The 16,408-nt window shown below is 42.6% G+C and overlaps 1 protein-coding gene across 1 annotated transcript in view; it reads left to right on the forward strand.

The window, feature by feature from the left end:
- Arl5 (ADP-ribosylation factor-like 5) overlaps nt 1–16,408 on the forward strand; it is a 45,800-nt gene continuing 29,392 nt past the window's right edge. Inside the window, exons 1-2 of the mRNA XM_050187852.3 lie at nt 1–205; nt 4,544–4,604. Coding sequence (XP_050043809.1) covers nt 160–205; nt 4,544–4,604 — 107 coding nt within the window. The 5' untranslated portion in view covers nt 1–159. The remainder of the gene's footprint in view (nt 206–4,543; nt 4,605–16,408) is intronic.

Here is a 16,408-nt window from a genome sequence, read left to right on the forward strand (position 1 = left end):
CACAAGCAATGCTCTGTGTGCTCCGCTACACCACTCCTTACGGCACACAGGAGATCGCTTTGATTGCTTCGTGAGTTAGTTTCCGCTTCGCTGAATGGAAGTTCACGACGTTTGATAAGGTTCGCCGTCATCTGGTTGCTGTGCTTCGGACGTGTTGAAATGGGGATACTGTTTGCAAAGTTGTGGAGCTTGTTCACAAACGAAGGTGAGTGCTCTTGTCTGGTGGGTGACTCAAAACTTGGTCCCGCGATATCGCGCATGTTTCTTTCCGCCTTGTCGGGAAGCTCCTGCGTCGGACCGAGCTTGTCTGTTGCCTTGCTTACCGTCTCACGTGCAGTGGTTGTCAGTTAGACTTACGTTATTTTATTCTAGATCGCCCTAGGTAACAATGCGGCCCGCTTTTTATGTAGCATATTTTGGTCTTTTGGGTACTCGGTTGCTCATCTTGGTTCGCCGACGCTGTTTTCTATTAATCAGGTTCTCAACTTTTCTTGGCTCCTCCTGGGGTTAACCCTTTCCAAGCCCCGGAAGAAACTAGCTAAGCGTGACAGCGAGTGATGACTCGCGTGTATCTATGTACTCCCAGCTGTGTATCGACAAAAGAAAGTACTGCTTGTGAAAGCGCCAGTTCTCAGGCCGGTGAGATGGTTTCCGCCTGACCCAGTTTCCCCAGCGGGCAAGAGAGCCTCGCTAGCTGCTGCTGACCAGCAGCAGAACGCTGCTACAGCTGCTGAAGGGGCGCATCTTTTCGTAAGCCGTTATCGCGCCGTGACGCAGACGCGGCGATTTGCCCCGAGGCGCATTCGTTCGGCCTCTGACGTCTGTGTAGTTCTCGGGAGATCGCTCGTTTTACCCCGTCAGAGGTCAGGAAAGCGCGTCAAGAGCGATCCCACTTTGAGGCATTGTTTACCTGATCGCGACTCGGCTCTTGTGCGGAACGGGCGAGCCTGCGCTGCTACGGTTTATGGATTCCGCTGCCAGTCGTGGCGAGATAAGCCCCGGTCGTCTGGCGTCAGCACCGGACGATCGACATGCGCGGCACAAAGGCCTGCCGACGTCAGACTTTCAGGAACGGTGCACCTGTTGCAGAAACAATCGGCCGTAACGTTTGGTTGTTTTCGTCATGAACCGTGGCAAGGGTCAACGGAACGGCCATGGAACGGCGCTGATATCCGCGTCTTATGTAATTCGAGTCAGTTGGGGTAATTCGTTGCCGAATCGAATCGCTCGGTCCAGTTTCTGTTAATAGCCCGTCTTGAATGCGCTGGTATTATGTCACGCAGGCGTCAACAATTGTTTTGCTGGCTTCGATAGCAAAACTCTGGCTGGTGTGTTGCCAGGGGATAATTTTAAATCTGCTTCGTTGGACAGAGATGATTTCGTCACGTCGTCGCTCCAGAACTGGTTTTAGTATAGCAAGACCTTGAACACCTCGAATGTCTTCAGTCAGCTGGCTCGCTAACCGATCGCGCGACCATGCGCCGCGCCTTTGTCGGTGCGTCGGGTCGAGCGCCTCGGCGTCCTTGTGTAGGTTCCTGCTGCATTCCAGACCGGCTGTTTGCGGTTCCACTGCGTCGTCGATACATACGCAGGCTTCAAAACGTGTTCCCAATGCGTAATATCAAATTGCAGTACAAAAAGAAAAGGATTGGCCGTTACGGCACGCAGTTTAGGCGCCGAAAATGTATTTGTCGGGAAACACAGGCTGGCCTCCTTTGTGCGTGTGACATATATCTCTTACCAAAACCTACATAGCCAGGTCCCACTGCACCTCCAAGCCACAATGCTGGGGTCCAGTTTACGTATAGTAACATAGTTGTATAGAGATGAATGATATTTCACTATTACGTTATCCTGGCTCAGATATCTTCAACTGTGTGGTTGTGCTCCTATTAACAGTCCATTGCTACTGATGGCTGGAAACTCAGATGGTCTGCATGGTGCCATTGTAAACAACCGCTTACCGTATTCCACTGCCATAAGAAAATGCCGTCAGATGAACTTTTGCAAGGTTGCTTGCGTGCTTGCAAAAATGCAGGATAGCCCAGGCAAAGAGTGTCAAATTTGCCTGAAGGAAACCTGAGGCCCCCTTGTACATGGCATACAGCAAATGCTCGAATATATCTATATAACAAAAATGTGTGCAGCACTGAGCACACAAAAGAAGTAGAAAAAAAAAAACATTCTTAAACACACGTGCTACAGACTTCATCAATAGTTCAATGCATATAACATATCAAATACAGACAAAATATATATATTATGTAGACATGCACATATATCTGTTGTCTGAAATTTGAAAATCACAAAAATAAAAATGGTGTTTAATATCTCTTATGCTGCAGTCTTTTACAACAAGATTGTTGGTTCTTACTGTGTCGAGAACTTGTGGCAAAGTATAGCAGATTATTTGTCTACCAATTTCCATCTGAAAATTTCATCTTTGGAATTCATCTTTAAAAAGCTTTAAAATGAGGGACGATGCAAAAAAGGGAGACAAGGCACATGGGCAGACTACAGATGAGCATTTACTGTAACAATCGAAACCACATAAGCAACATAAAAAGATAGTGCACTGCATCACCCCAGACATCTCCTTCACTATCCCTAGCAAATGTTAGATAAAATGTGCTGGAAAACAAAAACAAAACCAGTTCAATCTTTTTATAGCTAACAAAGTTCTCTATCATGTAGTACCATTGAGGCCCGGCATGTGTAATGTGTAGTGTACTACCAAGGCAGGCATGTGTAATCGTGTGACATTGAACGATTGTGTTTCCTTCAAATATCAAAATTTTTCCTTTTGTAGCAAGAAAGTGAAAAAGAAAAAGCCATGGATTCTTCATTTGCATTCTCCTGGTTTCTTTTTTTCCCCTCTGGTTTCTGTGGGGTAGTTTCACATTGGGCACACTCCAGTATTCTTGTATCAGTGGGATTCCCCAGTGCTAAAACGGGGTAGGGAAAAAGTTAAAAAAGCCAAGTTGCTGCAGAGGCTTGTGCTTCAAAAATGCAGCTGCTGTTTCACTTACTCACTTTATTCATTGAGGGGGGGGGGGATGGAATTGGCATGTATAACTAATTTACTGACTTTTATGCCTCTCACAACAGGCGTGTTGCCATGGCTAACATGATATGTGCGGGAACAAGTGGCTTTTAAACTTGCAGCATCCACACTCCACATAGGTGCATGGGCATGGCACGTCAAGCCCTCGTGACTCAGACCTCAGACACGTGCCATCCGCGTGCCCCACAGCAGCCAGCAGAGATGTAATTTGAGAACAGTTCTCTTGATGAGCTTGAGAATGTTTTTTTCTTGCTATACTGTTCAGTTTCAATGGGCTCGCATTGCATACTCGAGTTGCATTCATGATTAGATTTGAGCTGTACGCAGCGGTGGGCCCTTTGCACTGAAGCGTTTTGCTTGCAGAATGTGTCAGCATTTGAATTCACTTTTTTTTTTTTTTTTTGGCCAGAGACAGTTGCACTGGCATGGCAAAATGAACAAGCTTTTTTTTTTTTTTTTAATAACTTGGTAGCATAGGCTAGTGGAATGGAATTTGAGTGTTTGCCTTTCTACGTTCTGTAATCCGATCTAGTGCAGTTCAGTAGGCAAGTACTAGTTAAGTGGCTTCCCACTGTGCAACTATTTGTGCAGTTAGCCCATTTCACATTAAGAAGAGGTAAAGAAAACTGCTGCTTACCTTGGCATGAATTTCTTTGCATTAATGTGTTGTACTGTTTTAACTGTTCTGGACAGACAGCGGGAATTGCATGCATGCTTACCTTGAGCTGTTAGAGCCAAACACCGTTTTATTATCTTTGTACCTCTTGAAACCGGATTAGCCAGGTCATCCGTTTAAAGGAACATGGAAGAAAAAAAGCATTCATTGTAATTAGGCAAGCTTAGTAATGCCTATAGGTGGAACTAGTTTAGATAAGATTAGTGGAGATAGCTGGAGTGGAATTCACTTGAGTTCACAGTACTTAGAGGTACTACGGTGTTACAGTGTCGCATATTTCATACAGGTCTTTTGTTGCTGTCCTTAAAGGCAACTGCAGCAAAATTTTTGACCTCATAAAAAGTGTACCCTCAAATAGTGTAGATATGGTGTAATGTGCGTGCAAAATTTTACTGAAGTATGAAAGGATGTGTCACAAAAGGCTCACAAAAATATAAATTTCTGATGCCAAAACATAAAAAAACACCACCATTATCGCTCCCCAAAAACGACACAGAACGCGGAATATTGAGAACCAGTTTGACTCCTCTCTAAAATTGGACAGCGGCCACAAAGTGCTGTAGATCTCCTTGGCGGGGCGCTGGGATTTGCTCCATGTCTGCTAATCACCAGGCACATGTGTTGTCTGCTTAGGTGCTGTTTGCCAAGATTCATTCAGGAGTATATACTATTCACTTATAACCAATTTGGCCAAAGTAATATTTTATTGCAGTTGGCCTTTAAGCTCCAGCTTTGCAGTTTGTCTGTGTGTGCTGATATTTTACAATATTTGGGCTTACCATGATCCTGTGTTTGCCTTTCAGAACACAAGGTTGTCATCGTCGGCCTCAACAATGCTGGCAAGACAACAATACTCTACCAGTTGTGAGTGCTGCTGCCTTTTGAACAGAGAGCTCTTTGCTCCCTAATTAATAACTTGGTTGCAGGACTTACAGAGGAGGCAGCATAAAAGCATAGATTAATTGATGGTGAAGCATTGTCCAAACACTTTTCCTAATTCTCTTGCCCTGGGTTTAGACGTGTTGTGAACACAACGACCACATATTTTACACATGTGAGGAATTGACAGTTTCTTGAATTGACAAGCTTTCAGTGTGTGTATGCATGCGCTATTGCATATCTGTCAGTGCAGTTGTCATCCCAGTATTTGTTTTGTTGTTGTTTTGCTAGAGAATTGAGGTACAGCACAGTTTTTATTGATGCATAGAGCAGAGTTCAAATGCACAGCTTATTGCAACAAAGCGAAGGTCACTTGGCAATGGGTGACTGACCCTTACTTTATTGTGACAGGCTGTTCAGTGAAATAATAGCTAATTATTTCTTATGAATAACTATTTGTTTTACTGATGTGAAATGAAGTAATTGATGAGATTGCTAGGACCTAAACGAAAATGTGAACTTAATAAACACAGCTGTGAAAAATATAAAAAGGAAGCACAAATCTTGATTTATAATGCAGAAAGAACCATATGATTCAGTTGTATTATTCTTAGCAGGACTTATTATATAGGCAAGTGCCATTTCAGATAATGCATAACCCTCACACCACATCATTATCTAGATATCGCAGAAAAAAAAAGTTTGGGTAATAATATGTACAATGTGAAACATCACTAGTGTCATTCACAAAAGCTTTCCTGGGAAGTCATTACTGGTAAAGGTAGTTTCACAAGGCACTGAATTATTTAAGAGGAAGCATTAGCTGAGGGGAAACTCCAATTTCCCTGTTCAAATGCACATGAGACACAGAAATGCACCTATTAGCCAACTACTGAGTGTATGTGAAGTAAATCTGTATCATTTTGAAGACTTACTAACACACATTTTTGGAGTTGTACAATCTACCAAGAACTTTTTGGACATAAAAGAATCACAGTTAGCAAGTATGAATGTTGGCAAACACTAATATTTAAATATGATATGAAAGCTGTCTCGAAATGCCTGACATGGCGTCATAAACATTATTGTGCCATCATGATGCAGTATAAGTGCACTAATGCTGAATGAATATACAAAGAAGAAAGGCTTTTTCCTGAAAAAGAAATTTGGTGAGTACGTGTATCATTAAGAGGAAGCTTTAGCTCGGGCCCAACACCGACGCGGCCTATTCAAATACATGTAAAAACGCAAAAACGTTTTTCTGAGATAACCCCTGGACCGATTTTAATGAAATTTGTTGCATTTGAGAGAGAAAGTTAAATTCTAGTGACTGTTGGAAGCGGAATTTTGATTTAGCGCTTTAATTTTGTTAAAAGGATTTTCAAAAATTCAGACGTTTGAAAAAAATAGAAGCACGAAGTTTACAAGCTAATAGCTCTGCATCAAGAACAGATATCGCGATTCTGTAAACGGCATCCATTAGACCATTCAAAGCGGACAAATTTGATGTGTCAGTTTGCATCTTACGTGAATTCGTTACGTTGTTTACGAAGGTTCTGCAAAAGTTGTAATTACACATTACTCCATTTTTTGAGGTTCATGTGTAACATATCAGTTTTGTCCGCTTTAGATGTGCTATCAGGTACAATTCACAGAATTGCGATATCATTTTTTCTTGCTGAGTTACGGAGCTGTAAACTTGATAGTTTCGTTTTCTGAAAATTTGCGATTTTCGCCAAATTTTTATAAAAATTTGACGACCTAAATCGAAAATTCAAGACCAACAGTCACTAGATTTTAAGCTTTTCTTTTAAATGCAGCAAACCCCGTCAATTTTGGTGCACTGGTTGCCGAGAAAAACGAATTCTCCTTTTACATGTATTTAGATAGGAGCACCCGAGCTAAAGCTTCCTCTTAAGGCTCGATATGATGGCAGGAATCATTAAAAAAATGAGAAAGAGTGCTCCACGTGTTTCTTCTGTCTGCTTGGCATATGGCAAACCGAGTGATCACGGGAATGGCGCGAATCAGTGTGTTTTGACATAATGACGCATTCACCTCCTGTGTACCGTAAACAAAACTGGTTTATAAAAACAAGTACCTTTTATAGCCGCCTCAAATACAGTGTCCATCCTCATAGACATTGGTTTTCATCTTTTTCAAGATTAGGTCAGAGAAGACAAACTACAATAATAGAGAGGGTTAATGTGTCTGGTGTTCTGGCATACGTAATGGCATTTGCGGATTACCGTGTTACCGGAGGTATAAATGTGAGCAGCTGAATTGGTGGCTCATAGCTCTACCAGACAGACACCATGCTATTATTGCTGTAACCAGGTGTATTCTGCTTCGCTGCTGGTTTAAACTTTTTGCGGTGGTGTAATCATGAACATATTGCCTTTTTAAATGACTTTTCGACAAGAGCACTTGTATAATATGAAGACGTCTCTGTAAGGCATCGTGCTTAGATGAAGCATCTTAAGGTGTTGCTACCAGCATCCAGTAATGTGGTATTATGCAAATGCCATTGCACATACCGGAATACTGGACACGCTAAAGCTCTCTACTCTGGTCTATTGTAAAGCTAGGCGTAGGTGGCACTATATTTCTATCGTTTAATTTCTTCGTTGCGTCGGGTTTCGAGAAAGCTGATACTTGGTGTGGCATGTGCCACTGCACCATCACCGACAAGAAAAAATTAGTGTACAACCCTTCAAAGACAATGAACCATCATGTGCTGTTGAGACATTTTGTATGTTTTTGTAGCCTACAAAAAGATGCTTTTATCTCAACAAGCTGGAGAAATGGCCTCTTTGTCTACATATATGGAGATGCTGCTTCTAGCGTGCATTCGTACCACCTGATCAGAGAATTAGCTTTTCAGGTTCACAACAGACTGGTTGCCAATAAGAACTGACTTTAAAAGCTGTTGTGTCGCTTGAATTGTGTTGGGTCTGAGGAGGATGGCAAATTGTTAAAGGCACTCTGGCGCTTTCCAGTATTTTTGCTAATGTTTTGGGGGTTTGGACTTTAATTTATAAAAAAAGCAAATGACGAGTCGAAAATATCATGTCGGTACTCCTTCAAGAAAGAAAGCTACTGAATGTTGGGAAAAGAATTTTAATTTAGATATTGAGGTTCGCATTTAGTTTATTTCTTTAATTGCTGAAATCTGTAAATAAAAATTTAAATAAAATGAAAGCACAATGTTTTCAGCTTGAGAACTCTGCACCAAAAGCAGGTTTGACAATTCCATAAACTGTATTTGTCAGAGCACCTGAAGCAGACAAGTATGATGCACTAGCTTAAAGCTTACATGAAATTGTTTACAGGAGTTTTAAAAAAGTTCACAAATTCATGGTATATCTTGAAGTGGTGCATATTATGCCATTTTGTCTGCTTTAGATCTCCAAATAGATGTACTTTACAGAATTGTCATATTCTTCTTTAATTAAAAATATATAATCAAAACTTCATACTTCAGTTCCGTTTTGAAATTTTTGGCAATATTTACATAATTTTTTATGACATACGTAAAAAAAATGCACCCAACAGTTGGTAGACTTTCCGCTTTTATCTTAACTGCAACAAAACTCGATGAAATTCGCTCTAGTGGATGCTGTGCTAAACAATTTCTGTTTGCTAAAGCTGTTAGTTTATGCAGAACTTCTGCTTTTGAAGGGCCATTAGAACCAAATGAAATGCAAACTCGGTTGTTTCTCAGCACAATATATAAAGACAACACAGTGTCGAACTTTCAGCTGCACTTTATTTTCCTGGGTGCAGTTATAAATGTATTTTTCACCAGGGAAATGGGAAACAGCAACACAGGTGAGGTCCGAAAATTGTAACCTGCAGTAGACCACCTGCCACGCATCTTTGCCTTTTGGGATTGCACGAGCTTGATCAAAAAGAGGCTGGCAACCACAGTCGTGACAATTACCTAGGCACTCGGTAATACTCCTTTTGATAGTACACCTGTGTTCTCGAAGACGCTCATTTAGGCACTGCCCGGTTTAACCTACATACTCCTGCACAACAGCGGGATATAGTAAACCACACTTTTGCCACGTCTAGGGCCGGAGCTAGCATTGACTTGAAGGCACATTTTTTTAGATTATATCAGCTGCCAAAAATGCAACCTTTACACCCATTCATTCACCAATGCACCTTATGTTGTGGCTAATCTGATGCTAGTAGAGAATAACTGCAACTCTTGTCTCTTGCTTTTGTGTGGCATCTCAGGAATTGGCACCAGCTTGGCTGGCTTTCTTAAGGGACTCCAGTGTTTCTTTTGCAACAGATCTCGGGACATGGGAGTGGGTAACCAGCAGGTGCCGAATGCTCAGTCAGGGTCATGAAACTTGACTGAATAGTGTGAATACAGGATTTAGTAAGCGCTCTTAAAACACAAACCAGTGGCGCTCCATTTCACTAACTTCAAGTGAGCCAAATTAAATGGCAAAAGTGCTGTGTTGCCTCACGGAGCATACGACCAACATACATGCGACTGAATAAACTGCAACTCAAGATATAAAAATCTTAGGCAGTCCTCCTGCAGTGTCTCTATGGTTACAAGAGGGCACAGGCATTCAGTAAACCATCACAATTTTTAAGGTAATATTTACAATTAATGTTACACAATTAGAAAGTAATATTTTGTTTATCAAGCCAATCTTCATGCAGTTCATGTTCATCCAATTAATGTCATCCTTATCTAATGTGCTGGGAAACATCAATTATGCAGCACCAACTAGTCCAGTGCACAACTTTGGTGAAATGTGAAGAGTCAAGCACATGGTTATTGTACAGCCTAGCAAAAACTACTTCACGTTTCTGGCATTTTGGTTAATTCTGATAATAACTTATTAAATGATTATTAGTCACCACGTGTATATCTCTTGTGAGCTGTACAACGAAATCGAGGCTTAGAGGTTACTGACGACCAATTTTTATGGCATCCATATTTTACAGCGAAGCTGTATATGGCTAGGTTCTGGAAAAAGTTGTTTGTGTCTATTGAGCCGTGTTGAATGAGAATTCTCCTTGTAGGATATCTGTCCGTCTCCGGCGCGCCCGGCATTGAGCGACGCTTGCTCGCGCATCAATAATGTCGGACTATGAACGCTAAAGCTCGTTTATAGTCCGATGTTATGTGTGCGCCTCTTTACTGTGACATCAACATCACCTAGCGATGTTATCAGCAGTTGCATACCGGCCACTGTTGCGTACTCCAGGGTAGCGTATCATACTGCTGCCGAGTTGTAGCGACACCTGCCTATTGAAGCTCGACCAACGTTACTATTGGGTAGCGTGGCGTTGTCGGCGGGCTGCAGGCAACCCGTAGACCATGGCAAGGACGAGACGATTTCTAGTGCGAAACTTGCACGGTTTATTGAAAGGTTGATGAAAGATGAAGAGAAGAGAATGAAGTGATCAAAAGTACATTTCGGAGCCCCTTAAATAGGCTCTCTACAATTGTGGGAGGGACCGGCACAGAGTCTAATTCGCGGAAAGAGGGCCCCTCCTCCTTCGGTTATACTGAGCCTCTGGTTATACTGAGTCTGCTGCAAGGAGGAGGACGTCCCGCCTCCGGTTATACCAAGCCTCAGGTCCAGGAATTGCAGACGCTTGTCCTTCTCTTTTGGCCGTTGCTGGTTCGTGAAAGTTCCCCTGTAGAGCTTGACAGTTCGAGGGAAGGGGCCCTCTAAAGTCACACACACACACACACACGCACACACACACACACACACACACACACACACACACAAAAGAGGCCTGTAAAGACTGCGGAGCTTCCGCCAGACCGGCAGACACTCGAGATGACCATGGCGAATTAGGAAGTCACGCTTCATTTCAACGAGGCATGGCGGGTGAAAGTCCTTTCTGCACGAGGTGCTAGATGCCAGCCGTAACAGAAGTCGCGCTTCATTTCGACGAGGCATGGTGGGTGAAAGTCCTTTCTGCACGAAGTGCTAGATGCCAGCCGTAACACCACACTATGGGCAAGGCACACCTTGTTCGCTTCAAAGAAGAAGAACGGGCCCTCATGAAGCGGCAATGCGAACAAAAACTAAGAGTGTGGAATGCCGAGCTGGCGGCATTGCAATTTACGTGAAGAATGACTACGTGACAGTCACACCGTACACACTGTCCATCGTGAACGAAACCACCGTCTACCATTGTGCTGATGTTTGTGCCATCAGGATGGAAGATAGCACCGTGGTATTGACTGTCTACAACCTTCTGGCTACGTCCAAGAGCGACATCGAAACGTTCCTGGCGGATGTGTTTGGTTGGGTGACTCTCAATGACGCTACATCCATCGTCATTTTAGGAGATTTTAATGTAGACATAACCAGACCTGATGGAAAGCAGTTAATCTCCTTTGTGTTGGAAAGGCTTGGAGTGAGGTCTTACACTTAAGTGAACGTGTTGACCACATGTCACCGGTTGTGTATCGATTTGGTATTCAGCAAGAACATGGCTAGTGTGCAAGTGCAAGTGATTTCAGTTTATCACAGTGATCACAAAGCAATGGTAGAAATAAAAGACGAGAACAACAAATTTATGTGTATGTGTCTTTATTCAATCAATATAGTTATCACACAGTACAGCTTCGCTGGTCATCCTCCTTCACAGAGTGGAAGGGCACTGAATTTTTTTAGTGCAGTAGGAAAATTTTCTCATTAAACTGTCCAACTCTACTGCGGTAACACGAAAAATGGCGTGGAACATTTCTTTATTAGAATTTTCTGATCTGCAGTTGCTATTGTGATGGTGAAGTTGTACACTGGAAGCATGCTGGAAACAGCAATTAGTGAATGCCATAGCTATTGTACACTGGCATTGGCGGGAAACAGAGAAGTGCAGCCGTAGCAGTAAGAAAGTAATATTTTGTTTATCAAGCCGATGTTCATGCAGTTCACGTTTTCCAAAGTGTTGAATTATTTCTACAATAATAGCTGCATGCTTTCGGGGTTTCCTGTCCAAATGCTTTGGTCATATACAAGTCAAGGAGTTCTTTTTAGCAAAGCCAAGCTAAGTTTTCAAAAGGAAAACAATGATTGTACGCCAGTAGTGCTATTCATGTAGTGCCGGCACCCATTTTTAGCACAATTAGTCGATTTCATTGTATCTCGCAGGGAGACTGCAGAATTTTGGATACTCGCTTGAAAACTCGTGGGCATACGCATGTGCTCAAGTGCACTGCCATGCAGTCGGGGACATCCTGGCGCACCATGTGTCTGCACTTTCACTCGTTGCTGCGTAGGCAGTGCCGCTTGCTAGCGTGAACTTTTTTTAGCTCATAATACACCTAGAATAAAGTGTAAATGCCTATATAATATAAAGACTGCATTTTTTTTAAACAAGAAGTATGGTGCACTAAATAACAGCCAGCTTACATAGAGTAATTTGAGTGCATCCATAGTGTAGTACAAAGGTTTCACCGTATGTTGGTGTGTCACATCGTTTTTTTATGTCTTTCTGTGCCAATTTAAAATTATAATTCCTATTTAAATTGTGTACAGCATGCTTGATTTTATTGCTATAAATTGTTTGCATGAATTTCCACCAACATCTCATGGCATGTTCTGGGCAGTTGTCGTTGCCTTTAAGACGTGGGTAAGCAGCCTTGGAAAAACGAGGAGCTCTAGCCATTCAATATTTTTCTTGCGTTCAAAGTGCAAATATTGTGGACCATTTTATGATATAACTTTGACGCTCCTTCCAGTTTCATATACAATATAGAGTGAGGCTGTGTCTGAAGTAGGCACATATGTGCAGTGCCCTCTGATACAGTGGGCTCACTTTGCAGGTTTCAGTTGGTTGAATATTGTTTACTGCTCTCCTAATTTTATGATTTTGGTGATCGGGAAAGATTGGTGCCTTGGCACTCTATTTCCTTGAATGTTCCTTGCAAATGCTCTAGGGTAAAAGGAGCCATTGTGTTAAAGAAATAAGCTTCCTTGCTTCTAGCTAAGCTCTAATTGGTATGCTATCACCGCATGCATTTTTGGGCTTAGTTCAAATGTTGGTACTTTAAATCAGCTACAACGCAATAATCTTGTGATGCGTGACTGTTCAAGTTAGCAACTCCCTCTTGTGCCTGGCTTTAGCAGTTTCAAGGAGTTGGAATTCTTGTGTACTGCAAAGCTACTCGTAGAACTGTAAAGATTATATGACATCTGTCAGTTTTTGTTGGGAATCAACCAGACAGGTGTGTGTTTCGCTGATATTCTTGCTTCGTAACCTCCTCTTGCATGCTATGGCTCTATAATACGAATCTTAAAGGATGGTCTTCAGGAAGAAGGTCTGCATTTTATTTTATTGTGTGTGTAATGCATGCAAAAATGGACAGAGAAGACAGAAAAGAGTGGTGTGAAACCTTTGTTGTTATCTACTTCTCCCTTGGTTATTGCATCGAATTGGTTCACAGCACATGACATGCAAAAAACTTGCCCTTTGCAATTGCACAAATTTACAGCATCTAAGGGTACATGAGGCACTCTTACAAATCAGTAAAGTTAATTCAGGAGCACGGAAGGTTGACTGCATTAGTAATGGTTCTTTGCTAATGTAGATGCAGCATGAAAAACAAAAGTGCAATGACAGACATACATATGCAACAAGTGCCTGTCAACAACTAAAAATTTTATTGAAACTGCATGAGCTATATACTTACGTAGAGAAGCTGCTAAATAATAGAATGATACCTTATAACCTGTACTTGTAAAAGCAAAAGGAAACAAAATACAATGACATTTTGAAAGGGGCCCTGAATCACTTTTTATCAAAGTCAGGAGTTAAAATAGCTTGTTTCAGAAATACTTAACCACAAAAAGTATTTCAATGCGTTCAGCAGAAGCAGAGTTATTGGCAAGCAATCATCCCCTTTCCAGTGCTCTCGCTCCTTCTTCAGTGTCTTGTGCTGCGAAGGCTACATGCCAAGCGAGGCATGCCCACAATACTCCGCCTACTGAACGTCACCATGGCGTGCAGTTCATTTGATTTTGGATGTTCACGTAGAAGCCGCTATTTCCGATTTTGGCATCTGCAACGCGCCACACACAGTTGTTCTCAGCAAGCCGCAGTGCACTCAGCCAGCAGACTCGTCACGACAACCCATGGCAGCCATGGTATCGTCGCTACATAGCAGACCGCAACTACATGCAACTGTAGGGCATATGCACAGCATTAGCTTTGTGCATGACAGCACGACAGGGCTTGAGTGTGTTCTCGTGCTCATATGGTCCAGTTTGGCTGTGCTATGTGGTGTGGACCAGCTTTGTCTTGCACCAGCTTGATTGATAGATAGTAGCCACATCCAACTTGTACATTTTGGAGCTCATTATGAAGCAAAGTTTCTAGCCAGGAGTGGCCAGGAGTGAGCACATGCTGGCAAGTGTGTGTGGGGTCTGACCTTAAGTTTTGCATGGTTCGAGGCTTGTTGATTGTTCAAAGCTAGTCGAAACTATTGACACCCAACAGCAACAACACCGATAAGCAGGGTGGCCAAAGTTTAATTCCTACGTTGGCAGCCAAGCGTGCAGACGGTAGTCAGCTTCTTCTAGAAGTATGTAATTATTATTAAAATTAGAAAGGAGATTTTTGCTTACTTCAGTGTGTTTATTAAACTGCATCAATAAATATACAAAGTACAGTAGGAAGGAACACACCGATCCAAACACCCTTCTTGATTGATGCAAGCTATTGGCCAATAACAGCTGTGTATGGCATTCTGCTACATTATGAAATAAAGCATCCAGAAAAGAGTGAGCAGCAGGCTTCTGTTGAAAGGAGAGCATTTGAGAAAAAAATTACTTCGCGCTCTGCTTGCAAGCTCCATGTGTCAGGCACGACTACGAAATGTGGCCGAGATGTTCACAGCAGCACATGCTATCCGCAGACTGTTTTTTCACGTAGCTCAAGTGGTGATTCAGGACCCCTTTAAGGAGACTGGCCAGACAAGGTTGAAATCCTATTTTTTTAAAGGACCTGCCATGGTGGCTTAGTGGCTATGGTGTTGCGCTGCTAAGTACGAGGTCGTGGGATCGAATCCTGGCTGTGGTGACTGCATTTCGATGTGGGCGAAGAATGCCTGTGTCCTGTGCATTGGGGGCACGTTTTGAAGATCCCCAGGTGGTCAAAATTAATCTGGAGTCTCACACTATGGCGTGTCTCATAATCAAATTGTGGTTTTGGCACGTTTAAAAGCCTGGTTGACATTGGGCTGATGTGCATGCCATAGTGCATAGCTATTCAGCGAGCTTCTGTAATTTTTCTAGTGCCTTTGACATTTTGCAACAGTTGTGAGTGCTTGCCCTGCCCTTGTCACACCATATTTCCGTCTTCTGTGCTGCTACTCTGACCTTAGCATTCAATGTCATGTCAATTTACATGACATTGTATGGTATGAAGCAACCCCTTCATTATTCTGTTTTGGCACTGGTCGTTTTGCTTTGGAATCCACACTGCTTGTCAAATTACATTGTCAAATTACATTGTTTCCACTTTCTGGCCACATGCAGCACCCGTCTTGCATTCAGTGTCAGTCACTGAAAATTGTTGGGGTCACCCTCTGAGAGTAATGTTCATCTGGGTACAGCTTTAATGATAGAAGCCCTGGGGAAGTTAGCACCTTAAGGTCACAGCCCCTGCAGAAAACTCTGCTAGTGCCTGTCCACTTCTTATATGATTGTCTTTGTCTGCCCCCTTTTCTTCATCCTTGGTTGCCAGTCTTCAAAGACTCCATGTGTTTTGTCATTGTCTTTCCGACTTTCAGGCATCATCTGCTACAGCCACCTGTCATTCATGATAGTGTGTATACAAACAGGCCTTCCTCATTGCAGATAATAAGATGCACTCCAGGCTGATATAATATAAAGATACCTTTTGCTTAATTCTATTTCTCTCTTATCACCCGCCACTCACAGCTGGCTGATCCTGTTGATCTGGCTGATGTTGGTTGTGCAGTGCTCGGACCATTGATGAATCATGAAAGGAAATAGCATTGTAATTGTTGCATTATCCCAGCCCTGGCTTCAAATCAGTCGCTGTTGGAACATAGTCCGGATGATTTATCAGCTTCAGCGGCCGGCATACGTTTGAGAGAGGGAGGTTACGAGACGATGGTCACTCGGAGTTTTTTTTTTTTTTTTTTAAAGGAAACTTGCCGGTGATGAAGTGCGCACTTCAGATTCTAGAATGCTCTGCTGGCTGCCACATTGAGCCGTCCAGGTTTGCATGCCTCGCTGCAGATATCCACAGAGCCCTCTTCACATACATTTTTGCAGATGAAAATCGGAAGAATGTCAAGTTTCCGTTTCCACAGTAGTAGTTTGTGCACCCAAAGGCAACAGAATTCACTGGCATACCCGAAAAAAACCACAAGAGCAACCATCAGTATTTCTGTAGCAACACCGTCCAGAGTAGCCGCGTGGCCGCCTTGCCTCGCGTTGTTTTCCAACCATGTCTAGTTACGATAACCATTGCAAGGGGGACTCACGCCGCGCCGGCTTGGCACATGCACAGAAAGATTTTTGGAATCGGTCAATTGGCATTAAAAAAAACAATAACTTACTTGCTATATACTGCTTGAAGAGTGCATGAAGCAAGTGGACACTTTAATATGTGAGCAGTGTGTAATCCCTTTTTGTTTGTAGATGTGGTTTTATAGTGACACTGATAATAGTGCTGACTCATTCTGGATTTGAATGCTTTCCACTTGTTACACATCTTTTGTCAGCAGACAGTGAATGTGCAGGAGGGGTGAAATGAATTGAGTA

This window comes from Dermacentor andersoni, chromosome 2 (genome assembly GCF_023375885.2).
Source record: "Dermacentor andersoni chromosome 2, qqDerAnde1_hic_scaffold, whole genome shotgun sequence".
Lineage (NCBI taxonomy): Eukaryota > Metazoa > Arthropoda > Arachnida > Ixodida > Ixodidae > Dermacentor > Dermacentor andersoni.